General features: G+C 35.0%; 13 protein-coding genes across 13 annotated transcripts; 4 read left to right on the top strand and 9 right to left on the bottom strand.

Annotated features, from left to right (window-relative positions):
• Window positions 1–71: 71 nt before the first annotated feature.
• FDP41_010690 (uncharacterized protein) lies at window positions 72–1,400 on the bottom strand (the record flags this gene model as incomplete). Its single annotated transcript, XM_044701016.1, has 3 exons — window positions 72–1,020; window positions 1,114–1,201; window positions 1,289–1,400. The coding sequence occupies 3 exons, from the start codon at window positions 1,398–1,400 to the stop codon at window positions 72–74; spliced, it is 1,149 nt and encodes a 382-aa protein (XP_044568338.1).
• Window positions 1,401–1,523: 123 nt separating this feature from the next.
• Window positions 1,524–2,864, top strand: FDP41_010691 (uncharacterized protein; the record flags this gene model as incomplete). The annotated part of the gene is made up of 3 exons (XM_044701017.1): window positions 1,524–1,961; window positions 2,187–2,299; window positions 2,423–2,864. The coding sequence occupies 3 exons, from the start codon at window positions 1,524–1,526 to the stop codon at window positions 2,862–2,864; spliced, it is 993 nt and encodes a 330-aa protein (XP_044568339.1).
• Window positions 2,865–2,985: 121 nt separating this feature from the next.
• FDP41_010692 (uncharacterized protein) lies at window positions 2,986–4,645 on the bottom strand (the record flags this gene model as incomplete). The annotated part of the gene is made up of 2 exons (XM_044701018.1): window positions 2,986–4,404; window positions 4,577–4,645. 2 exons carry the CDS (start codon window positions 4,643–4,645, stop codon window positions 2,986–2,988), a joined length of 1,488 nt encoding a protein of 495 aa, XP_044568340.1.
• A 260-nt stretch (window positions 4,646–4,905) lies between these two features.
• Window positions 4,906–5,487, top strand: FDP41_010693 (uncharacterized protein; the record flags this gene model as incomplete). Its single annotated transcript, XM_044701019.1, has 1 exon — window positions 4,906–5,487. The coding sequence occupies one exon, from the start codon at window positions 4,906–4,908 to the stop codon at window positions 5,485–5,487; it is 582 nt and encodes a 193-aa protein (XP_044568341.1).
• A 133-nt stretch (window positions 5,488–5,620) lies between these two features.
• FDP41_010694 (uncharacterized protein) lies at window positions 5,621–6,745 on the bottom strand (the record flags this gene model as incomplete). Its single annotated transcript, XM_044701020.1, has 2 exons — window positions 5,621–6,356; window positions 6,498–6,745. 2 exons carry the CDS (start codon window positions 6,743–6,745, stop codon window positions 5,621–5,623), a joined length of 984 nt encoding a protein of 327 aa, XP_044568342.1.
• A 206-nt stretch (window positions 6,746–6,951) lies between these two features.
• Window positions 6,952–7,792, bottom strand: FDP41_010695 (uncharacterized protein; the record flags this gene model as incomplete). Its single annotated transcript, XM_044701021.1, has 2 exons — window positions 6,952–7,635; window positions 7,739–7,792. 2 exons carry the CDS (start codon window positions 7,790–7,792, stop codon window positions 6,952–6,954), a joined length of 738 nt encoding a protein of 245 aa, XP_044568343.1.
• Window positions 7,793–8,226: 434 nt separating this feature from the next.
• Window positions 8,227–8,825, bottom strand: FDP41_010696 (uncharacterized protein; the record flags this gene model as incomplete). The annotated part of the gene is made up of 3 exons (XM_044701022.1): window positions 8,227–8,352; window positions 8,439–8,501; window positions 8,688–8,825. The coding sequence occupies 3 exons, from the start codon at window positions 8,823–8,825 to the stop codon at window positions 8,227–8,229; spliced, it is 327 nt and encodes a 108-aa protein (XP_044568344.1).
• Window positions 8,826–8,986: 161 nt separating this feature from the next.
• FDP41_010697 (uncharacterized protein) lies at window positions 8,987–9,784 on the bottom strand (the record flags this gene model as incomplete). The annotated part of the gene is made up of 1 exon (XM_044701023.1): window positions 8,987–9,784. The coding sequence occupies one exon, from the start codon at window positions 9,782–9,784 to the stop codon at window positions 8,987–8,989; it is 798 nt and encodes a 265-aa protein (XP_044568345.1).
• A 371-nt stretch (window positions 9,785–10,155) lies between these two features.
• FDP41_010698 (uncharacterized protein) lies at window positions 10,156–11,674 on the bottom strand (the record flags this gene model as incomplete). Its single annotated transcript, XM_044701024.1, has 4 exons — window positions 10,156–10,584; window positions 10,778–10,940; window positions 11,141–11,190; window positions 11,246–11,674. The coding sequence occupies 4 exons, from the start codon at window positions 11,672–11,674 to the stop codon at window positions 10,156–10,158; spliced, it is 1,071 nt and encodes a 356-aa protein (XP_044568346.1).
• A 537-nt stretch (window positions 11,675–12,211) lies between these two features.
• On the top strand, window positions 12,212–13,033 carry FDP41_010699 (uncharacterized protein; the record flags this gene model as incomplete). The annotated part of the gene is made up of 1 exon (XM_044701025.1): window positions 12,212–13,033. The coding sequence occupies one exon, from the start codon at window positions 12,212–12,214 to the stop codon at window positions 13,031–13,033; it is 822 nt and encodes a 273-aa protein (XP_044568347.1).
• Window positions 13,034–13,139: 106 nt separating this feature from the next.
• On the bottom strand, window positions 13,140–17,215 carry FDP41_010700 (uncharacterized protein; the record flags this gene model as incomplete). The annotated part of the gene is made up of 2 exons (XM_044701028.1): window positions 13,140–13,586; window positions 13,688–17,215. 2 exons carry the CDS (start codon window positions 17,213–17,215, stop codon window positions 13,140–13,142), a joined length of 3,975 nt encoding a protein of 1,324 aa, XP_044568348.1.
• A 458-nt stretch (window positions 17,216–17,673) lies between these two features.
• Window positions 17,674–19,425, bottom strand: FDP41_010701 (uncharacterized protein; the record flags this gene model as incomplete). The annotated part of the gene is made up of 4 exons (XM_044701029.1): window positions 17,674–18,186; window positions 18,627–18,745; window positions 18,851–19,253; window positions 19,345–19,425. 4 exons carry the CDS (start codon window positions 19,423–19,425, stop codon window positions 17,674–17,676), a joined length of 1,116 nt encoding a protein of 371 aa, XP_044568349.1.
• A 192-nt stretch (window positions 19,426–19,617) lies between these two features.
• Window positions 19,618–23,389, top strand: FDP41_010702 (uncharacterized protein; the record flags this gene model as incomplete). Its single annotated transcript, XM_044701030.1, has 8 exons — window positions 19,618–19,888; window positions 20,002–20,500; window positions 20,564–20,600; window positions 20,657–21,365; window positions 21,484–22,225; window positions 22,291–22,542; window positions 22,650–22,981; window positions 23,085–23,389. 8 exons carry the CDS (start codon window positions 19,618–19,620, stop codon window positions 23,387–23,389), a joined length of 3,147 nt encoding a protein of 1,048 aa, XP_044568350.1.
• Window positions 23,390–23,531: the final 142 nt, after the last annotated feature.

A 23,531-nucleotide genomic window follows, 5' to 3' on the forward strand; every position in this document is an offset into this window, starting at 1 on the left:
TTTCAATTTCTGGCTCATCATTGAGCTCATCGATCAGCACTTCATAATTTCCCAATTTTGGTTGCTTTTTATCATACTTGTAGTCCTTGTAGAGCTTTTTTCTCTGGAAATCCATCATGCACAACAATGTTAAAAGTATCATTGAGGAGACTCATTTTAAGAATTCGATCTGAAACTGTTGTTGTAGTGAGAGAAGGTGATGCATTGACTTCCAATAGCCATGGTTTTAAATCTTGATCCAATAGCAAGTCGTAGCCATACATTTCAAAACAATGCTTGTCGTTGATGATCACATTTTTGCATGCCATGAGGGATTGTTTGAAAATGTAATAAATTTCCTCAAACATTTTGTCAGTTCTCTCCTTGCCTGCTGTCGATTCCAAATAGAGCCGTAACATTTTAATGTTCCATTTTCCTCCATGTTTGTCATTGTAATCGTCACCATGTTTTTGAATGGCAACATTAGTCAAGTGAATAAACATATTGTCTATATCCTCAATGTCGTTGGTGTATTTTTCTGTACAAAATCGAGCGAAACCTTCCTTGTAGACGTATGCTTTCAGAGGTCGATAAGATGTGACCAAGACATACATTCTCAAATCAAATTTTCTTCCACCAACGAGGAGTGGATTGTTAATATATTTGCTAATCACATATTGTTCCTTGACAGCCATATATGCCCATTTGTCTTTTGCCCATCGTTTCACCTGTGACAATTTGGTAATGATAAAAATTCCTTTTCCTTGTGATTTGCTTGAAGGTTTCATAATCCACAACTGACTTGGATTTTTTTTAAATTCTTCAACAAATAATGAATAATCTGCTGGTAATGTGTAAGTGACTGGAACATAGTCCATGATATTTCGTTTTGGTGGTGGTACATAATTTGGGTTATTAAGGGAATGTGTGAGATTAATTAATTCTTCATTTTTCTCATTTTCTTTTTTGTATCGTTTCAAATTTTTGACCATGGAATCTTTTCGTGTCAACTCGTAGTGATTCGGGAAGTGATTAATAATTCTGCATTTTCATTTTAATTGAGGAATTATTTGAAAAATGTAATTGAATCAGTGATTATTCAACGGCTACAGTTCCATCGGAATAATCACTTACTGATGATCATTGAGACGAAACCCATTCTCGGGATTAAATAATTGTTTAACAGTTTGTACACTGGCCCAATAGATATGCCAATCCGATTCTGGGTATTATTTCAATGCATCACAAATGTCATCGGAATTGTCTCGTGATGAAATTATTACAAATGAGAAAATCTTAAATGACCTACCATCATTGGTCCGAATCCATCCTCTATTTTCAAAATTACCAATCACAACACTCTTCTCAAAATCTGTCTTGTATTTCAAAATTGTTGGAGCGGATGATTGAGAGGAAGTCATTGAAAGTGAAAGCAATTTTTTGTATTTGAAATGGCGGGAAAATTTTTTGAAAAAAATTATTTCACTCTGAGTGATCGTCACTTCATCATCACGATTCTCGAATCCTCCTAGAAAAGATTAAAAATGTCCAATGAATCCAACACAATTTCAGATACACAACAACAAGGAATGCTATCGGAAGAACATGCTAAAATTTATGATCGTCAGATTCGTTTGTGGGGAGTTGAAACACAAAATAGATTAAATCGGAGTAGAATTCTTGTGTATGGAATGAATGGATTGAGTGCTGAGATTTGCAAGAACATTGTCTTGTCCGGAGTGGGTCATGTTCATATCATGGATTCTCAATTGGTTACTCAATTTGATTTGGGATGTAATTTTCTGGTGAGAGAGGCTAATATTGGAGAGAACCGAGCAAAAGCTTGTCATCCAAATTTACAGGAACTTAATCCATTGATGAAGGTTACGTATGAGGAAGGAGATTCCTTGTCGGAAAAGCCAAAGGAATTCTTTAATAATTTTGATTTTATTATTTTGAATAATGCCAAGCTGGAGGAACAAGTATGTTTCATTATTGGAGTTTTGAACTTTTGATTGAAATTTAATTTCCATTCGTGAATGTTGACTGACACGATTTTTTAACGAATTATTGTTCGAAATATCTTACGATTATTATTATTTGTATTAATATTTCATTTTAATTATTATTTATTTATTATTATTATTATTTGTATTAATATTTTCTGACACTTTTACATTGGGAAACATCTTGATGCCCTTATGAAGATTAAAATTAACAATATCTGCAGAGGGAAGAATATATTATTTATTGCAACCAATACGTATGGATTGATTGTCACATCGTTCCATGATTATTTAGACAATTTTGAGTACAAGCTGTAAGTTTTGAGTTTTTTAACCCGTTATTTACGTTTCATGTCATTACCACAATTAACTTGAAAACGTTCACTGTTCAATTGTATAATATTATCATTCTACTGCCGTGTTTATTGACAACAAAGAAAATCCGATAAAGAGGCAATTCAAAAATCAGAGTCCTTTGTGCCATTAGAAACAGCCCTTAAAGCAAACTTGTCGAAGGTGAGAAACTTGTCGAAAATGTGGCTTGGTGTCATGACTCTCCTCATTTATCAAGCAGCAAACAATAACATCTTACCATCCGTTGAGGACGGTCAAGCTCTTTTCAACTTTAAAGAGAATGGAAATGTACAAAAGTATTTACCGAATGTGACAAAGACACAGCTTGACATGCTCACATTGGAATTCTGTTCAGTGTTGTGTCGATTTGCTCATGCTGAAATTAATGCTGTATGTGCAGTGGCTGGTGGAGAGTTGGGTCAGGAAGTGATCTCCGTCATTAGTAGAGACAGAACTCCTCTCAATAACTTTTTTGTTTACGACACATTTGAAACCTTCTCTGGCATTATTGAGAAACTGCAATGAACTAGCTGATAACTGATTGTAACAGCATTCATGTTGTTACTAAATTACCTGACTGGTAGATCGACCATTCGTCAACAAAATAAAACAGGTATCTCTTTGCATGAAAAGGCCACAACTACATTTATTTCTTTTTCTTTGAAGCAATCGTCTTTTTCCTTTCCAATTTGGCCGTGTATTGACGCATTTCTTGTGACGTTTGTTCGTCCCAACGTTTCATTTCTTCAGCATCGATCTCATCGAACGAAATATCCAATTTTCCTTCTTGAAGAGCATTCACTGAACTGAATGAATATTTTGGCTTGTCTGTCGTGATAGTACTCTTCTTTGGTACAAGTGTCTCTGGGTAATCCTTGTCAACGCCCAAAATTGTCTCTGTCAATTTCGTTTCTTCCTTAAACTCTTGTTCTTGCTTTTCAGTGTGGGCTTGCATGAAATCTTCTTTTCGAACATTTGTTTCTCGTGCGAATCGTTTCAAATCTTCCTCTCGTCTGGCTCTACCTTTCTCTTTTTCGGCTCTTAATCGATCCACTACCTCCTGTTTCGAACTCATCAATTTTTCAATTCTTTCGTCATCCAAAGCGACCCAATGTTTCTTATTTGCACGCTTTTCCTCATTGGTGAATTCCACTAAACCTGTTTCCTCATTCAATTTTGGAGTCACCAATTCTGGTAAATCACTGAGTGAAAGTCCACCTAAGCCAATTCTTTTCACATCCAATAATTCGTGTCGAATGGCTCTCATCATTTCACGAATCTTATCTGGCTTGTAATCATACAATACAATTTCAGCAATATTCTTCTTCTCATCAACAACCACAAATTCTGGAGGATTAATCACTCTCTTAATTGAATCCTTAATATCGGATCGGAAATGCAAAAGAGCTTCATCCTCCAAACCAGTAAATCCATCTCGTGTTTGAATTCGATAGACTCTTCGGCATGGAGCACGAACTGATCGGAATGCTTTGGCCATTGAATGTAATTGAGTAATGACAGTGAGTCCACCAATTTCATCAGGTAACGGTAAAATGGATTGAAATTCTGGTTTCCTCAATGGATATTCTTTTGGTAATAAATCAAGAAGGGAATAAATATTTTCAGTTAATTCTTCTTCTTCATGATGATGAGATAAATTTAAAGAATCCTCATCATCGTCATCGGACATGTATGTTTCTTTTTCTTCATCATCTGTAAATTCTTCTTCTTCTTCTCGTTCCAATTTGGAATGAGAAAGAATTTGAATCTGTCCTTCTTCCTCTTGTTGTTCTACAAATTTAAAGTTCTTTTTCATCTTTTGATGATATTGAAAATGTGTATAATCGTAGAGAGAGCCTAACGATTCCGAGGTCCAACCTTCGGGTTTATCAAAAGCAATAATTAAGGGTTTTAATGTATGAATGGGTTTTCCATTGATGAGAAGTTGAGAGGGTGTAATGACTTGTCGGAGTTGTTTTTTGGTTCCGAGTAATTTCTCGTGAATTTCTTTGTTGTTGTGATTGAGATGTTTGATGAGAGTTAATTCATGATTGGATAGAAATCTCTGAGAGTGGTCCAATACATTCAATTCCGATGACAAGATTATGAGTAAATGGATTGATCAACATTCAATTTTACAAAGAAGTATGGTTCATCGTATTGTGAATTATAATAATTAATATTATTATAATAATTATATGATCAAATTAAATCATACACAAAGCATAAAAACAAACCCGAAGCCCAATTTTCGAGCAGTATCCCAACTCGAAGAGCAATTTATCGATACGTCTTGATAAAGTCATTTTTTTCTTTGAACCTCTTGAATTCAATCAATTTTAGAAACATGGTTATGAGTGAAAGAGGTCTTTCTTTTCCTTGCTGTTGTTGTAAATGCTCACACTTTAGAAATTACTGCAAAGATATCATTTCATTGACAATTGGCATATAAGGTGGATCTGTTTCGAATGACCAGCACTGCTTCATCTCCCTTCATCTCATCATGATTGTGCGACAAGCCCTTCAAATCCTTCTCATCAAAATAATATTAAAAAATACTTTAACCATGTCATCACCATTACGCGATCAAAGACCTTCTCTCTTTCTTCAAATCTTCCTCCAAGTCACTTATTGGGAACCTTTCATCTTTGAGTTGTTAGTTGGAGTGATTTTTATGCTCTTTCCGAACAGTTCATTGGTTTTGGGAACATTTCTTCCAAAGACTTTGGTCGCCTTTATGCTTTCAAACGAGAAGACAGTGAACATCTTGAGTGATACTTCCATTCTGAAAGAAAGTATCTTGTTTATTTTGAGATTTGCAGGAGTCATGATTTTCTGTTTTGGAATGCTTCATTACCTGTTGATTCGTGTGAATTTCAATATTCTTTCGAATAATAATCCAAACAACTTGGTGAGCTCTAAATTTTTCCATTTAACAGTGTTGGTGTTGGGCATTGGTGACTTGTTGCATGTTGGAGCAGTTTTGGTCTTCTTGAAAAATTATTACAGTATTATTCCAGAGAAGGTGGCTTTGAGTGGTGATGCATTTGATGCTGTCTCCATGATTGCCATTGCCATTGTGTCCTCAATTATATTGGTCTCCTTGAGAATTTTCTTTTTACTGAAATATTCTTCCATGAAGAAGTGAAAGGTGTTTGCTGCATTGTGTCTCATGTGGTGAGCATGTGGTGACAACTTTAATGGTGAACAACAGGACAGTAACTCGTCATTCGTAATATTAAAATACATTTGTGTTAATGAAGCATGTATTTGTCGTCAAGTTATTCTTGTGTTTCATGAACTTTGGAATCCTCAACATCGAGATTCCTCATTTGATCGTTGTCCGTGGTTGATTGCTCTGAGCTCGTCTTGACTGCTGCAGCAGGTATGAATACTTCATTTCTACATGAGGTGACAAAGTTTGCAAAGACCTTTTCATCCTCCAAATGTTGAATGGAAGTACTGACTTGAATGGCATTTTCTGACAGGCAAGATCCAATGGTCTTGATAATCTCTAGAAATCTTCTAGTCAACTCTTTCAAGGTGGAATAACGCTTCCTGTCAATGTACTCCAAATGAGACAAGATATTTCCAAGACCACTCTTGTAGACCTCCTCTTTTTCTTGAAATTTGAGAAGCAATAATCGATTCTCAGATTCCAACTTGTCCAAAGTAGGTTCAAGGTCTTTTAATTTTCTTTCAATCTTGTCTTTCTCTTGATTGGAGAGAGGCTTTTCATTCATTGTCAACATGTTTTCTAATTCTTGTTTTGCAGATTTTTGAGTTTGCTCCTTTTTCAAAGCTTTTTCGTAATTCTTTTTCAAGGTGCTGACTTCGTCTGAGAGTTTCTTCTCCTCCTTTCTTGCCCTTTTCAAATATGCATGGAATTCATGACTCAATGATTTGATATCGTTGGAAAGAGTGGCCAAATCGGTACATGAGGATTTTAATTGGGAAGAAGTGTCTCTCATTCCATGAATGACCTTTCCGAAAACTCCAAACTCATCGTTCTCCATGCTGGAGATGGATAGGACACAATTTACGTGTTGTTGTGATACAGTATCATCACGATAATACATGAATTTAAAACATGAAATATATTCAAACATGTTTCAATATTATTTCAATTCACTAATTCTCAACTCAATAAATACTCACTTGTGTGATGATTTTATAGCCTTAACATTTTTCTGATCATACGATTCATACATGGTCGAATACAAATCCCTTGTCTGATGGACCAATTTAAGAAAGGCCAACAGATCCATATTCGAGTATTCCAATCGTTGCATAAGGTTCTGAAAATGATCAATTAAGGCTTCCCGATACGAGATACCCGACATTTGGCTTGGCACCAAATCCTGGCAAGGTGCTTGTGAAAGGCTCTCACTCGATGTATTTCCCATTTGTGTTGAAATGATTTTTTTCATCAATTCAAGTTGTTCCTATCATGATGATAGAAATCTTAAGCTGAGTAAAGTTTCAATTCTTATGAAGACATTCAAAAGTTGCGTGTTTAGGGTAAAAGGAATATACACATAGTCTCCGATCTACTCTCGAATCGGATATACCATAGAGTGTTGTTTAGGAGTGAGGAAAGAAAATAACAGCCTCAATAAAGACTTGTTGTTGTTGTTGAGGAAGATCTCATGTTGTGTAGAAAGCTCTTCTCATACATCTCTCGATCTCGCTGTCTCTTAATGGCTCGTTTCATAGATTCTCGAATTCGTTTCTGTTTCCTTCGTATTCGTTCTGGAGTGACAAGTCTTTGAATTTTCACTCCCTTTTCAGCCAAACTTCCACAAATTTTAGCCTTTCTCTTAATTACATACTTCCTCACATCATCCAATTTTGACAAGTTGAATAATTTACGAATTTTAGATGCCCGTTTGGGTGCCAATGTTTTCGGAAGAGTTCCCGTCAGTCCTGGAATGGCGTTTGGTCCATTCTTCACAATGACGAGTGAAACAGTTCTTGTTCCAATATCAATCGCTCCACCTCGAACTGTTTTTCGTTTCATGGCTCTTTTTCGTGTAGCTCTCCAACTTTGATAGCCAAATGAGCCTGGTTTTTTGAGGAGCCTTACTCGACCGTATTGACAAATTCCTGGTTGATGAGGAACTCCAGTCGAATCACTCGCTCCAGAAATTTTAAAACGATATCCTTCGAAGGAAGTCGCCACATCGATTCCATCAATGACATCTCCAATTTTTCGACCAATCCATCCAGCATGATTACTCTCATAGATGGGTTCGAACGTAAAGGGTTTTCCAGTCTGTGGAGACGCTATTTGAAACTGATCAATTGATTCCACATAATCATTTGTTTCATGAATGAATTTAAACAAACAATTCGAACAAATAGTAAACAATTAATTTTTGCAATTTTCACCATCTTACCCTTCTTATATATAAAGTGATCCGATATAGACTGATATCTTTCCAATCGGTCATGATCCGATGAATATCATGAACCTCTCTCATATGATCAAAACCCCTCCCAAACAAGAGATCAAGGTTTCGGAGAGGTCTTGACATGGGAGCTCGAACTTTGTAAGGACCTTTCTCCAATCTCACCATCCTTAGCAACAAGTTAAAACAATTTTTATCAACGAAGTTCCTTTCAATTTCAAAGATGATCTTCAAGCCATCAAAGTAAGCGTAACGGTGACGCAGAAAATTTTCAGAAAATTCCGAAAGAAGTGACACAATTCTCTATTTCTTGCTTTATTCGAGCTATTTTCTGTGGTTGTGTCAAGTGAATCATCGATCGGTTGAGCAAACTACAAACAATAACAATCGATGACCTTGCAACAAAATTTTTAGAAACAAACAATAATCCTGCACGCCATAACGATCAGTCTCTTTTTTCGTGTGCGGTACACAACTTATTGCACGGTTATTCGTTTTGTTTCTTTTGTGTTTGGAATGTGAGGAACCAATCCTCTTTTGACTTGCAATTTGTAATCCAAATCAAACACTGCATTTTTGAGGTCGTAAATTAAATCATTAATCTTATTTTGTAAATTGAATACAATTTGCAATGTTGTTCGTATTTTGAATCAATAATTATTTCTCTTCTTACACAATATGTATTTACCTTTTCTCTATTCTTTTCAAATTTATGTTTTCGAATATTACGTTTGATGTCTTTAATGATTTTCTATTATTAATATATAACATATGAGAATGTCCATTGATAAATAAATCAATCATCATTTCGCATTGCATCCATATAAGTCATCGAGTCGAACAGTAAGCAATTCATCCATTCGAATATGGCCATTCCGAACGCAGTTTCCGATATGAACTATTAGAGGCCTGATTCCACCACAGAGCTGATACCTACTGATTTTTCTGGCTCTCCAAATTTGTGTGCAGTTCTCATCATGTGCAAAACATTACTGAAAATTTCAAATCCATATTTTGAGTGAAACTTTTCTGCGGCTCTTGTAATTTTGAAGGGACGAAGGCCAACGATGGGCATTTTTTATTGTTTTTTGTAACTATTTAATCATCATCAAAATGAAATTGGGTTACTCTTCTGAGTCACATCATTGCATAATTCTCAGAAAACACATGTAAATAATTTAGATTTATTATTGTTGAGAATACACTAGGGATGAATAGAATGAGCATCTCTCTTGCTTATTCTTCATCTGCAGGTTCCTCTTCTTCGTCAATCTTTGGTGCCAAGTAGTAACGAATGTAGCTGTCCTCACTGAATTTGAATTCAACCATCAATGGTGATTCCTTTGAGAGGTACAGACCAACTTGGTCACTGAGAGAAGCAGATTTACAGAATGTATTCAAATACTTCAAAGCAAATGTCAAACTCACAGATTCCTTCAAAGAAATGGTTGTTGACTCATTACTCTTATCAGCTTTGGTATTCTCTCGTACAGTGATACTTCCATTTCCAGAGTCACCAGTTACAGAGAATTTAACACCATCCTTGTTTGCAGAAATGGTTACAGTGTCACCAATGGTTGATAAATCCGAACAAATCTTCTTGAATTCACCAGCAGGCATGGTAATTTCAGCGGTATAATCAGGTTCTGGGATTCCCAATGGTTCGGCATCAATTTCAATCAACTTCATTTCAAATTCGCTCATTCTCTCACCGGATTTGCTTTCAAAACTGAGAGAAAGAGTACCTGGTTCATCAGCAGCCTTCAATGAAATCGAGTCATCCTTTCCGGCACATTTCAACATCTTGTTCATCACTGCCATGTTTACACCCAAAACAACTTGCTTATCACATCTATATCTTTCAAAGGCATCCTTCTTGAGCATGAGATGGACCAAAGAAACGTGAGCAGTATCCATCGCTTGGAGAGCCATTCCACTCGAGTTGCAATCAAAGTTAGCATCATTGACGAGTTCCTTGATGGCGTCCAAAATCTTCTTGAGAATTTCTCCTTGTGTGATTTTAGCTTCAAACATGTTGTGAGGAATATTATTTAAAATTTGGAATGAGGAAATCTAGAGGGGTCGTTATGCTTGTGAACAAATCTTTTACTAGGATTCGTTGGTGATGACGATGATGATGATCGAAGCAATAGGAGTCGAACAACAATCAACGAGTGTGAGTATTTTTTTGGTGAGGACAAACGATTTTTCGTGAAGAAATTCGTTGGCGGTCAGTCAATATTTTTTCGAATTTTTAAAATGTAACGGTTGTCACTTTGAGGGCGCGAGCGGGAATGGTACTAATTTTTCACTTTGACTCTGAAACACCTTTCACTTCTTTAAAATTTATCGCATTCAACACCTTCAAATTCTAGAATAGTAGAAAAGAAGGGTCTCACAAGAACTTATTCCTCTCTCCTTCTTTGAATCAACACCTTCAAATTCGAAGAGGGTCTCATGGTCAATCCGACCAAATTAGCGACCTTCTCTTTTGGATTACTTTCATCATTCAACAAGGTAAATTCATAAAATTGAGCCATTCGAAACAAAATCATGCAAGTTTCAATTTGACTAAATACATAGCCAATACATCGACGGTTTCCAAAACTGAATGGAAACCAACTACAAGATGAGATCACACGTTGTTTAAATTCCTTGTCAAGAAATCGTTCAGGAGCAAAGTCAGTGGCTTTGTAGGTGGAGTTGGTGAAATCCGAACTCAACAGTTGACAGGTACGAGCTGGAAGAATAATGTTGCTTCCTTTTGGAACTGTCGTACCTCCAATAGTTGTTGTTTTCGTGCATTGTTTCACAATATGTGGAACAGGTGGATGCTAACGTGAGTGGTTTCACGAGGCATGAGATTGGAGAGAATTTGATGTCGTCAAGGAATCACAATCAATCGATGATGGAATGGGATACATGTGGGGATGAGTGAATTGACCATGATGAGAGGTATGTGAAGATAAAGTTTTCCACACAAACAAAGAATATTATGTGTTACATGTTAAACTTTTCTCAACTTACCAAACGAAGAGTTTCCATCACCACGGCATGAACATAATCCATATTGGGATAATCTTCAAACGTTGGTGCTCTTTTTTCTTGTCCTCCAATTCGAAGAGCTTCTTCTCGAACTCGTTGTTGAGCTTGATGATTTTTTCCCAATTCATACATGATCCATTGAAGTCTAAAGTTTGTTAATTCACATGATTCAAAAAAGGCAAGATTGTGAATAATGAAAGAATATGAGAAATTTCCAAGTGTGATTTGCAAATAAATTGAATTAGAGTCCATTCAGAACCAAAATGTGTGACAATATATAAATCATTAAGTTCCATAATTTTTGAGTTCTCATCACTTTGTTCATAATAATTATTCTAAACTTACGTAGTACTTGTAGTTTCATGTCCAGCCACAACAAAAATATATGCGTTCGACTTGAGTTCATTCACATTCAATTTTTGGTCAGACTCTTCCCATATTGGCTTTCACTAATTGTGACAACAAATCATTCAATGGTTTCTTTGGATCTTTCCTAAACTCTTCCTGTCTCTGTTCAATATAGCTATTCAATTTTGTGCTAATATATTCTAATGCTTGTTCATTTCCAACAAGTCGTGAAGTCAATTTTCTCATCAATCCTTCTCGAAAGAAAAATCGAATAATATAATCGTAGCGAATGACGTGAGTGAGATTTTGTCTAAATTTCATTCCTTCATCCGATGTTTCTGAAAATATCCCAAAATCAATTCCAAATCCAGCTTGTCCAATAATTTCAAGAGTGACAGAAGCAAAATCTTCAACATCCAATATAAAGCCATTATTCTTATTTTGTTCGAGTAATTTGTTCCATTTGGTCTTAAAAAGTAAATCGCATGAATGAGTAGGGAGAGAGGAGTGGTAAACGGATGAGACCATCATCCATGAGTTGCCAATATTTACTACACTTGGCATTACTCAATTTCGAGAGATTATTTCGGATTTTGATGAAGGATTTTAATAAATAGAATATTAAATAGGCAACCAACAGAGCAAAGACAATGTCAAAGATCATGGTGAGAGTGGAAAGAAATCAGGGACGTTATTCCGAACGATGAACGGTAAGTGACGTTTGAATATTTTTTATCACTTGGAGTTCGAGTCCAACAGGATCGGGTTCTATTGGACCGTTCGTGACAAACTGTATATTTCAAAATGTTGAAGAAATACTATTGAATGACTTGGAAATCCTTCAAGTCAAATTAAAACAATACCATTGTGGAATTGTGAGAAAAACATGATATACATCCAATAAAGTGATGAATGTGTCTAATGAAATTGATGGTGATCGATCACCTTTTTTGAGAGCGACCTGCTGCACAACATATGTTTATGGATATATGAACAAGTGAATTCATCCTTTTGGCACGCTGCAAGTCCAGGAAACATTAAGGTTGAGATTCTAAGGCCCAAAAAAAAATGCACAACACTGAAACATCAAGCAATCCAGAAGGAGGGATGCATTCCTCCTTTTCGGAGCAACCGCACAATGATGATGGTTATGATGAAGTAGATACCATTGGAAAAGGAATCATCAGTCCTAAAATTGTGTATCATCCCTATTTCCAAATTGCAGCGTTATGTTTTGTGTTGGGTCTGATTCTTTCTGTAACAACTCCTATTGCAGGATATTACATCTTGGATGGAATTTACCTGTCCATGAATGGTCCTTCTCATTTATTCTCGGTCTCGGTATTAACTACAGTTGGGCTATTTCTCTCTGGATTGGCGTTGATTGTGGTTGCTTTTGTCATGTCCGTTCTTTCAACGCAATGGCAATACATTACCATCGAGAGCCATAAGGAACGTTTCGGGGCTGGTGATCTCTATGGCGATCAACAAACAAATGAGGCAGAGGAATCCAAGTATGCGAGTCGTGTCCTCTTAGCAACCAAAAGAACTTTCATCATTTCATGTGTGTTTACGGTACCATTTACTTTGGTTGGTTTGTACTTGGTATCTTGTGGAATTTATGCAGTGAGTACAACTCCATCATCAGCATATCCGGCTTTCACAAATGTCGTTGATATGGTTGGATTTGCTCTTGGCTTCTTAATGCTTCATTGCGGTTGTGCTATTATTGCCATTGGTGGAATAATAAGCATTTCCTTATATCGCAAATGGAAGAAGGTTCAAGATCCTTCTTCTTCTGGCAGTAGCCCTCACATGGTTAGTCTAAAGAGAAACATCAAGAAGTACTTGTGTTGTATTGAAGGTCAAGTTGTAGCAGATGAAGAATAAAAAGCGATTGCAACTGAGAAACTCTTGGTGGAGATTATGTTGGTGCTTTCGTTGGTGGTTGGCTGGCCATAGGATATGGTGGAGGAATTCTGATACACATGCGTTCTCATCTCTTCTTCTTTTCTGTGATGGTTGACTGCAATCGTTCCTCCAATGCTTTCTTTTCCTTTTTCAATTTATCAATTTCCTTATTCATGCTCGTCACGAGTCGTTGTTCAGCTCTGGCTAATTTCAAATTATCCTCATTCAATTTCGTTGTCGTATCTTTCAAAGAAATCACCTCATTTCTTGTTTGTTCATGCAACTTCCATAATGTTAACTTTTCCTTCTCCAATAATTCCAACTTGGTTCTCATAATATTATTGTTCTCTTCACATTTTTTAAGAGTCTCTTCCAGTTGTTGACAATAAGATTTCGATTTTTCAAATTCAATTTCAATTCTCTTGAGTTGAGAACAATCTGTTTGAGCTCTTCTCAGCTCCTTTTCAAGTTTGGATATTGCTTCCTCCTTTGATTTTGTGACTTGCATAATTTGTTGAGCCATTTCAACATTCTGTTTGTAATGAAATGTGCAAATTGAATGTATATTCAATATGATGAGAGGTGTGACATAATATATGAGGATAATTTCCTTCCTACAATCACAAAACTTACCTTTTGCTTCAAACGCAAAATTTCGGAACGCAACTGCTTCCAAACTTCAAATGGAGAAGAAACGGCTTGAGTTGTTGATGAATTATGATGTCCCGTACTTGAAGGAGACTTGGTTGATGTAATTCCACGGTGGTGCTTACTAAGCATTGTATAAGTACTACTCGTTGTACTGATTTGAGAGGAAAGTTGACCACCATCATACTTATGGTCTGAAAAAGAGGTGGAAGATGAGTTGCTTAATATTGAAACATTTGAATGGTTGTTTGCCATAGTTTCAATACCGTTGGTAAAAGGGATTGACTGGAACTTCGTTGAAGTAATTTGTTCAAGAAGGCGTTCTACTTCGTGATGCATCTTATCATTTGATTGCTTCACTTCATCGACATATTGCCTTAATTCAAGATTTTCCTTTTTGAGTTTTGAAATTTCATTGCTTGTCAATTTTGCCTCCAACTGTTCACATAGCTGACTCTTTTCATCAAGTAATTTCTCATTTTCGATCATCTTTTGCTCAATGCTTCGGATTTTCTCATTCAATTCATTATTTTTTTGTTCTTTTATCAGTAATTCACTCTTACATTCCGCAACAACTCTCTCACATTCTTTCCTGAGATTCATTATTTGAATGTTGTACTCTGTAATAGACGATGAAAGCTTTTCCTGAAGTATGGTGATTTGATCTTGTAGAGTAGAATGGTATTTTCGAGATTGAGAAATATCAGAATTTAAATCCTCTATTGTATGCTCATGCTTCTCGATGATACTCATTTTTTCGGATATTTCTTTGTCTTTTCCTTGAACATCGTTCGAAAGATGTTCACAACGGTAGATGTAGTCCTGCAATTGAGTGCTTAAATTTTGAATAGTATTCTTGTGTTCAGCGATAGTCTCATTGTTTTTCTCAATTTCACTTTTTTGATTGGAGCAAATATCTTTAAATTCATCCAGTTCTTTCCGTAAAATGTCAATACTTTGTTGCTTCTCATTATACGAATCATTCATTTTCTTTAACTCATTTGTCATGATTGCGAGCTTTTCTCGACATTCGACCAATTGTGTTTGCAACTCTTGTGAAAAGTGTTGTTTTTCATCGTTATTCACTTGAAGTAAGGTATCACGTTTTAGAATTTCCGCTGTTAAATCATGCACCTGCTCTTTAAACTCTCTCAATTTCTGTTCATTTTGACAATTCATCTCTGCGAGTCGTTGCAATTCTGTTTGGAGCATATTTTTTTCTTTAACACAGTTTTCATGCTCATTCTTGAGAGATTTGAATGTTTCACTGATATATACAATTTCCTTTTCTTTCAAAGCTACTGTTTCGAGGGTTTTCAAATAATCAATCCTCAAAATCTCCATTTCTTGGACAAGGTTATCATTTATAACTTTGTATTGTTCTGATGACTCTCTAAAGTTTGTCACTTGTCTCTTCTCTATTTCTAATTGGAGATTCAACTCATCTATTCTTTCTTTCAATAGTTCGTTTTGAGATTGTGCTTGTTCTCGACAAAATTCAATGTCTTTTTGTAAAGAGTTGATGAAGGCTTCTTTTTGAGATATTTCATTTTTCAATTCATGAGACATGTTTTCAAACATCTCTTTCATATTCTTATTCTCCGTCTTAATTTCCGATAATGACTCACTAAGCTTTAAAATGTCTTGTTCTTTTTCTTCCAATTCTTTCATAGCTATCTCTTTGTTATCCATGTCATGCTTTTGCTTTTCATTCATGGTTTTTATCTCTTTTTCAAGATCTTCCACTTGTTTTTTAAGAACAGTTTCATAATTTTTGCTCTCCGATAATTGATCAGAGAGAGAAGTGAGCTCTTTTTTAAGGCTACTAATAGCAAGTATTAAAGTAGCTTCTCGTTCGCTTTTCTCCATGTCAATCCTAGCTTGAATTAGTTGTGATTCTAAATCGTCAACTAGTGATTGTTTTTCTGATAGAGCTTTCTTAAGAACATCCAACTCAGAATTCATTTCTTTAACTTCTTGATAAGCCTTCTTTAAAGCATTGACATTGGAAGTGTTTTCGGTTTGTGAATTCTCCAGATCAGAGCGTAGCATTCGTACAGATTCTCTCTCATTTTCTAAATCATGACTCACACGTTGCAATTTAGATTGAAGAGATTCAATAAATGCCTGATTATTGCTATTTTGCTCCTTAGATTGTGATAGTTCTTGTTGCAACATGCTATTGACAGAGGTTATGTGGTGTAATTGATCTTGCAGATCCTGTATTTTAGTGGATGATTGCTCGTTGTTGGAATTCAGCTCTGTTTCAAGTTGTTTTTTTTTCCTTGAAAATTCTTCTTCCTGAATGCACATTTCGTTTTTGATTCTTATCAACTCACTTTCGAGAGTCTCCAAAATTCTCTTATTGGATTCAATACCATTCGCAAGATTGTTAGAAATATAGTCTTTTTCTTGGGACACCTTTTCTAATTCGTTAGAGAGATGGTATATGTTTTGTTCTTTTTCATTCAGTAAATTATTAAGTTGCTCAATTTGTTTTTCTTTCTCCAATAATATTTCGGGTGAGACCAAAGTTGTTTGCTTTTGTTTCAATTCTTGTATTTGCTTCTGAAGGTTTGAAATATTTTTTTCATTTGTTGTTTGTAGTAAATATTCTTCATTTTTTGTTGTTGCTTCGTGTAGAGGATTTGTATCTGTGGTTGTTAACGAAGATGAAGAGGAACCAGAAAAGCATCCACTATCAAGCATATGGTTTTTGTTGACACTTCTTATTGTGTATGTAATATTATTCGAAGCTTGCTTCGTAGATTCCAGTACCACACTACTTTGAACATCTCCCAACTCAAACCATGAGGTGGATGTATGATGATGTGTGGATGCATTATTATTTGGATGGACGATATTGGAAGTATTGCAAAGTGTCATAAAATCTTTCTCTTCGTGTCGTACAGTTTCCTGTGACATAGAACCATCATTAGGGTCAAGATTCGAGATAATTTGTGGCTTCATGTCCTTTTGGGAAAAATTTCTCCGTATTACTATCTTGTTGTGGTTGCTGTTGTTTACGCCACTCACATGATGAATATTATGTACAATTTGATGATGTGTGTCAACTGCTTCATTTGGCTGATGATGCACTTGAGATGGTATCGTAATGTAGGGATGCAAATAGCCACAACCGCATCGGGCATGAAAAATTTTAGTTCCTTTTGGAAAGTATCGATGGTATATTGATACTATTTCTTTTTCGTTTAAATCGTCCAGAGCCAGAAAGGAATTATTATTCTTGCACAATGTTGAAGGTTTTTGGAAAATATTATTTTGATCGGAGGAGGAATTAAAACATGATGATGATTGGTCTTCAAAGCCGTGCAGACTGTTATTGGTCCCATTTTTTGAATGCTTGATGGATCTAAAAACAGGATCGTTGTTGTTCGTGATGATTGTGTCATCAAGCTGGGATGTTACTTGTCTTTGAGAAACGGATTTGTCTCGATTTTCGTTCAAATCCGTTTTATTCCAGATGAACACTTTTGAAGAATTGTGATTCATTCGGTTTCGATTTATGGAAGCATTAATTTTTTTTTCGTCTACAGTGGCGCGTTCAACTTCTTTTTTTTAATCAACACTTTGAACATAAACAACAAACGGAACAAAGCACTGATCTTGCAAACTTCGTTAAACACTCTGTGAGTGTGGAAGCCAGGGGAAAGGACCCAACGCCACTTATACATGTGGCTCTTTAACAATATTGTGTGTTGTTAGGAAGCGGAGCACCCAATGTTGATTGAGGAGCTTGGATCTCGCTCCTAATATCAAGTGGTTTTGGTATGCATAAGAAAAAATTCTCCTAATTTTCTTTTGAAAATTCTCGAGTTCAACGGTTTGAAATTGAATGGTCCTTTTACGATCGATAATAATTATGAGAATGCATGTTTGGACTCGTTTATTATTCAAAGTTGGTATCACTGCTTCAACTGTTGTTATAGACTACCCTCCCCACTTTGAAATTACTTTCGAATAATGCATTCTTTTTTTTCAACCCAACAATTAAAAGGAGAGATACTTTTGAAATGGGTCTTCTTCATGTCATAGAGAAGAGAACTCTCTTTTTTGAAATGAGCATAACTGTTGAGTGTTTGTAATGTCTGGAATTTTCTTTCCTCATTTTGGTTGTTCAACGGGCAAACAGTGTTTGATGGGTGCACTTGTTCGAATAGTGAGGTTTCTTTTGTTTCATCCTTTTCAAGAAGTAAATCCTTCTCCTTCAACAATTTTAAAAAACTTTGAAAAAAACTGTACTTGGAAATGGTTGTGGTAGATTTAAGAGTATTCTCGTCTCGTTTCGTGATTCCTTGTTTGTGTCCTTTCGATCCAATTGCCACATCTTCACAGTATTTTGGTTTTTTGACAAATGTATCTTCATCTATCTGTAGAAAACAACAAATACTATATCCACTTCCCTTATTTCTAGAATTTGATGCTCTTTCTGTGAAGACTGTGTCTTTAGTTTCTGAAATTACCTTAAAAGATGGTCTGTTTAAAGTTTGTAATAATTTCAAAGAATCATCTTGGGAATTGGTGCTTATAGAGAAGCGCTTCGTTATTGATCTTTGTAGGCGCTCTTGAATCATGCATGCTTTCCATGATTCTACATTTTCAGGCAATAATATTACAAAGCTGGAAATAAAAATAGGTTCAAAAAAGTGAGATAATAAAGCTCCCTGGATCCCTAAATAATTCCATTTCGTTATTTTATCACTACATGACATACTTTGATTTCGAGGGCCACCTCCAGGTTTTAATCTTACCACATCAATTCGTTGATCTTCATGAATACTTTCAAGTTGAATATTTGAGATTGTATTGTTTACGATTTTTGAACCAGTTCGGCCTTCAATTTTCATCTTTTTTTTGATTTCATCTGGATTGAGAGAGTTTGTTGTCGTTTGAGAGTATTTACATTGTCGAATTCTTGTTGAGACGTTTCCCCATGCTCAGCAGTTTGAATCGAAAATGTATCCACCCTTGTTTTGTTGTTCATAGTTGATGGTTGTTCGGGAATTATTGAGCAATCTCCACCTAACGGTCACATCATTTATGATGTTTATGTGTGAGAAAATGATCAATAAAAAAAGAAATAATATTGAGAGGTCAAGTAATGAAATGAAAAAATCCATTACATACATGGTAGCTCAGTAAGTATCATTAGTAACTCAAAATTTTCTTTCAGCTTCCACCTCTTATTTTCTTCAGTCCAATCAAAATATTTGTGACAACAATTTTCATGTTCCAACAATGAGTAGAGAAATTTCATAAATCCTCTTCTAGCCATCACTTCTGCGTGACAATCGTGTAAGAGAAAACCATTTTCCATGTCTTTTTCAATTAGATCATGTCCGATACATTTTGTTCCAGTCCCAACTGAACAGATAGTAAGGAATGAGCTTAAACCATCTCTCATGTTAACATTATTGTCAGTAATAACAACATGGTCATTCACTTTTTTGTCCAATAATACAAAAGAAGCAAGAATTGTGTATTCATTGGGTTGTGGCTTTCCTTTTTTTGAAATTTTCTCTGCATAAAACTGATGTGTTAATAATAGATATTTACACAAATTTATAAAAATTATTTTGATAATTCAATGAATCCCTAGATGATTCTACAATATTCCGTACCTTCAACACTGATTGAACGACCATCTTGTAATGCGTATCATTTTCCGAAGTGTGGCTGGGTTCAACTTGACGAGTCAACATTTTTTTGAAGGTGTAGAGCATCATCTCTCAAAATCTTTCCCTAATACATCGAATGGTTATTCGTCATTCAAAATATCACTTATAAAAGTCTTTTTTGTACATCCAACCAAGGAGGGATGTGATTTGTTGGATCACAGAGACTGCCCGCCATCGACTCACTACAAAAAAATATTGATAAATATAAAAACGAGGATGTATCAATACAGAAAATATTCCCGAAGACCCATTTGTATTATTTTCGCTTTTTCAATATTACTCTTGCTGGTTTTTGTACAGAATGTGGATACCACTTCAAACATAACGGAAACAGCAAGAGTTTTGTCACTTCTTATTTCTTCATCAAGAGGACAAATTCAAAACGCTCCTTTAACATTGTTGGCATTTAAAGAGACGGAAATCATGCTAGTTCTGACACAACATGAAAAGTACTTGTCCATCTCACCTAAAACTTTGTTTTATTCAGGTTTGTTTCTTTTTCATTGTAACAGTACTTTCATTGATCAACCTTCAATTCAATTATTATTATTCCAATAATTTTTTTGATTTCAATTCATTTCACTTTTTGAACAATATCAGGCGGAATTATTGGAAATAATATTGCTCAAATCAATGCCAGCTCCGTTGATTTTTCCGTGTTTGCTTCAATTGTTCAAAACACAACTCTTCCTTTGTCGACGTTATACTTGAAAGTAACCTCTTTTTGTTTTCAATTGCTCAAAGAAGTTTACATGTCTGATAATTCTTTTCTAAAAGGATACAAAATGTGCTTTTTTAAATCCTCCCTTAATGGTGTTGGCGTGAATAATTATTTTTCGAAAACAAGTGAAGGATTTAGATGCATTTCTGTTGACGACTCAGGTGAAGCCGTCACTTCAGATGTCTCTAACGGATTTATTGAAGATTTTGCTGCCTCTCTGTCAGTGATTACTATCATCGCAATTGCATTTCTTTGGATGCAAAGTAGATTTAAGTATAGAATTCTCGATTCAAAACGACATCCATTCTCATACTTCTATTTTGGTAACGATACTGATTGGGATAACGCTTCTACATCTGATCTTTCTGTAGCTTTAAGGTAAGAATTGTTTTATTATGATGTCACATTCATCTTTGATTTTAACAATTATTGTTGATCTAGACCAATGTTTCCATTATTCAAACATTTATCCAACCAAGTATGTATTAATGAAATCTCACTCCTCATGAAAAACCTATTCACTATTACTTACAGATTGATAAACTATACAAATTCTTTTCCAAAATCTTGAAAAATAAGGTTGATCAAGATCATGTGAGAAAATACAAAAAGCTCACATCAACCAGATTATTACGTTATCAAATATTTATGGATGCTTTTATTTTACTTTGCATTGGGGCATTTTCTTCTGTACAAGTTTTTGTACCAAACATTATTTGGTTTTCCAATTTCTTGACAAACAATTCACATTTTTCTAATTATTTTTCTCAAGAAAATTTTGATGTGATTAACCTTATAATATGGGGAATTTCGTTTTTATTTACATTTATTGCAGTATTTACTCTTTTCATTACAACATCAAGCAAACACAAATTACTATTTTGGAACTTGAGTTACTTACCTGATGCCACAATTTTAACAATTAGTGACATTATTTTTAAAGCAGTCACACTCATTCTGATGGATATTATTATTGCAATTTTACCATTTTGGACATTTGTGACCAAGGCAGGAGTGATGATTATGGTGTCACTAGTGATCATTCTTTGGGGCTCTCAAAATATCATTGTTCCAATCAACAAATGGACCAAACATTTTCAACATGGAAATTATAGTCACCTCGTGTCCTCAATTGCTCTCTCATATAGTAAGGAATTACTCTTGACCCTTCCTTTTTGTGTACAAGTTTTCATGATGGCAGAGACTGTATTTCGAATCATTTGGTCATTAATTTTATCTTTTGGTTAGTATGGTTGGTAAATATTGAGAAATATCAACAACTAACAATTTATGAATAATTTTGTTGTTACAAAAATTCCTTCCTATTCGAAACACTTTCCATGCAATGAAATTTTCAACAGTTGTGAACAATAACAAACTCTCACTCATCGGCATACTGGGCATTATGATCTCTTCAGTGAAGAGTATGATCAACGATTTGCTTCAACCTACTAAGTTGGCTCGTAAGAAAGTAATTGAGCGACTTGATTCATTTGTTTTTCCGCATTTAACAACGTCTAAACGCTATTCGTCTCAATCCAACCAAATCTCAACATACAGCAACATTATTAGTGCATATACTAACCTAATTGAAAATTCACCATTTGATTATTCTTATGTTGACACGTTATGTTTGCATGAAAACTTAGAAGAAATCAAAGATATTGCTTTTCGTAAAAAGAAAAAACAATACACCAGCAGTGACAATGTTGCACTCGAAAAATTACAAAACACTGTAACTTTAAAAGTTGAACATGAAGAAGTCAAGAACGAAGAGCAACTCAAAACCAAATTCGTTGAGGAAAATGATCGCCCAAGATATTTTTACATTCTCTTCAAGAAAGAAATATCCATGCTTGTGAGAGCGATTTTCCTATCAAGTCAAGAAAAAGATGAATCTAAATTAAGAGTTATTTTGAAACGAGGTGACAATCTCTATACACCCTTACTAAATACTGACATGAAATTGATCAATAATTTACTTACTGGTCGAATTCAAATCATGTCAGGAAATTTGAGCAACTACATGTTGGTCATTCTGGTCTCCATCATCATCTTTCTATCATTTTCATTCAGTAATTCTGGAGATTATGATTTAATAAGGTTCGTGGCTTTACATAAAATAATTTGCATCCACTCTACTTTTAACATGCAATCAACTTCAATAGCAACTTTGTAATCATTGGAAGCATTTTCATTCCTCAACTTTTTGGAAGACTAGACAGTGGACAAATTGAAGAATTGTTTGATCGAAGAATTGAGCAAGTCATGCTTGTAGCAAAGAGAACACTTGCGAAAAAGTTAGGTTGTCCCGAAAAGGATTTGAATCTTTGTGTATTCAATTATCAACACGACTCTGACATTAGTAATTTCTTAGAACATAATACTCCAATTTTTTCTGAATCCATTGGAAAGAAAATGTAAGTCATTGGATATTAATGTTGCTTCAATGTTTTTAATCATGTTGTTGTTATTATATATGGATATATCACCCATGTTTTTTAAATTCACTCATGGGCCAACACAGAATGGAACAATGGGACTATGCGTCCAATCAATCAACATTAACAGTGGATCATAACAAATTCAAGCAGCTAATTTTAGTTTCATGGGATGAGTGTCTAAGAATTATCAATAGCTCCACAAAATCAATGAATCTAGGAGGAAGCAATGATTATCTTAAAACTCACACACAATTCATCAATAATTTTTCTCAAGTTGTATATTATCTCAGTAATTTTGAAGCTGATTCTGTTGTGAGCGTGTATGAGTTCATTCACATGATGGAATTAATGAAGAGAGTGGTCTCTTCGGTGAGAGAAGACTATACGAGTGATATGGACCTTACTTTTGCTTTCTGTAAGTAATTGTTATTCATTTCATTCAAATGTTATTGATTTTTCATCTCAACTTATTTCTCTTCGAACTCATAATATCAATTTATTTCATGCATTTTTAATAGTCTTCTTTTGTTACCTCCGAGGTAAATCTGTTGAGGTTGGAAAGAAAAACTGTAATGCTCTTGATGTTTCATATGGAGAGCAAGAATTTCCCATCTTCTATTCGGCCTTCCAAATGTGGCTCAGTATCAGTGAACCCAAAAAACAAAAGCTGGAAGAATCTCGTCACATTACGGAGCTAGTTTTTGCTCTCTTCCCTGGTGATCAATTATTGTCGCTCGAACAGTTTCTTCATTCATATCGAGCTGTTCGTTCAGTACTCAATTCCAACAAGCTTCTCTTCAATGACTCAATCGAAGAATTGTGAATTTTACTACACATTGATATGTTGGTTAAATTAGGGTTTGACTTCTCATTGTTTGTGAACGTTTTAGGCCGAGTTCACAGGTTTTGAGTGCGAACAAGAATAAACAAACTTTTTCAAAAAAAAATTCACACAAAAGCACCAA

Source organism: Naegleria fowleri, assembly GCF_008403515.1.
Source record: "Naegleria fowleri strain ATCC 30894 chromosome Unknown tig6, whole genome shotgun sequence".
NCBI lineage: Eukaryota > Heterolobosea > Eutetramitea > Acrasida > Naegleriidae > Naegleria > Naegleria fowleri.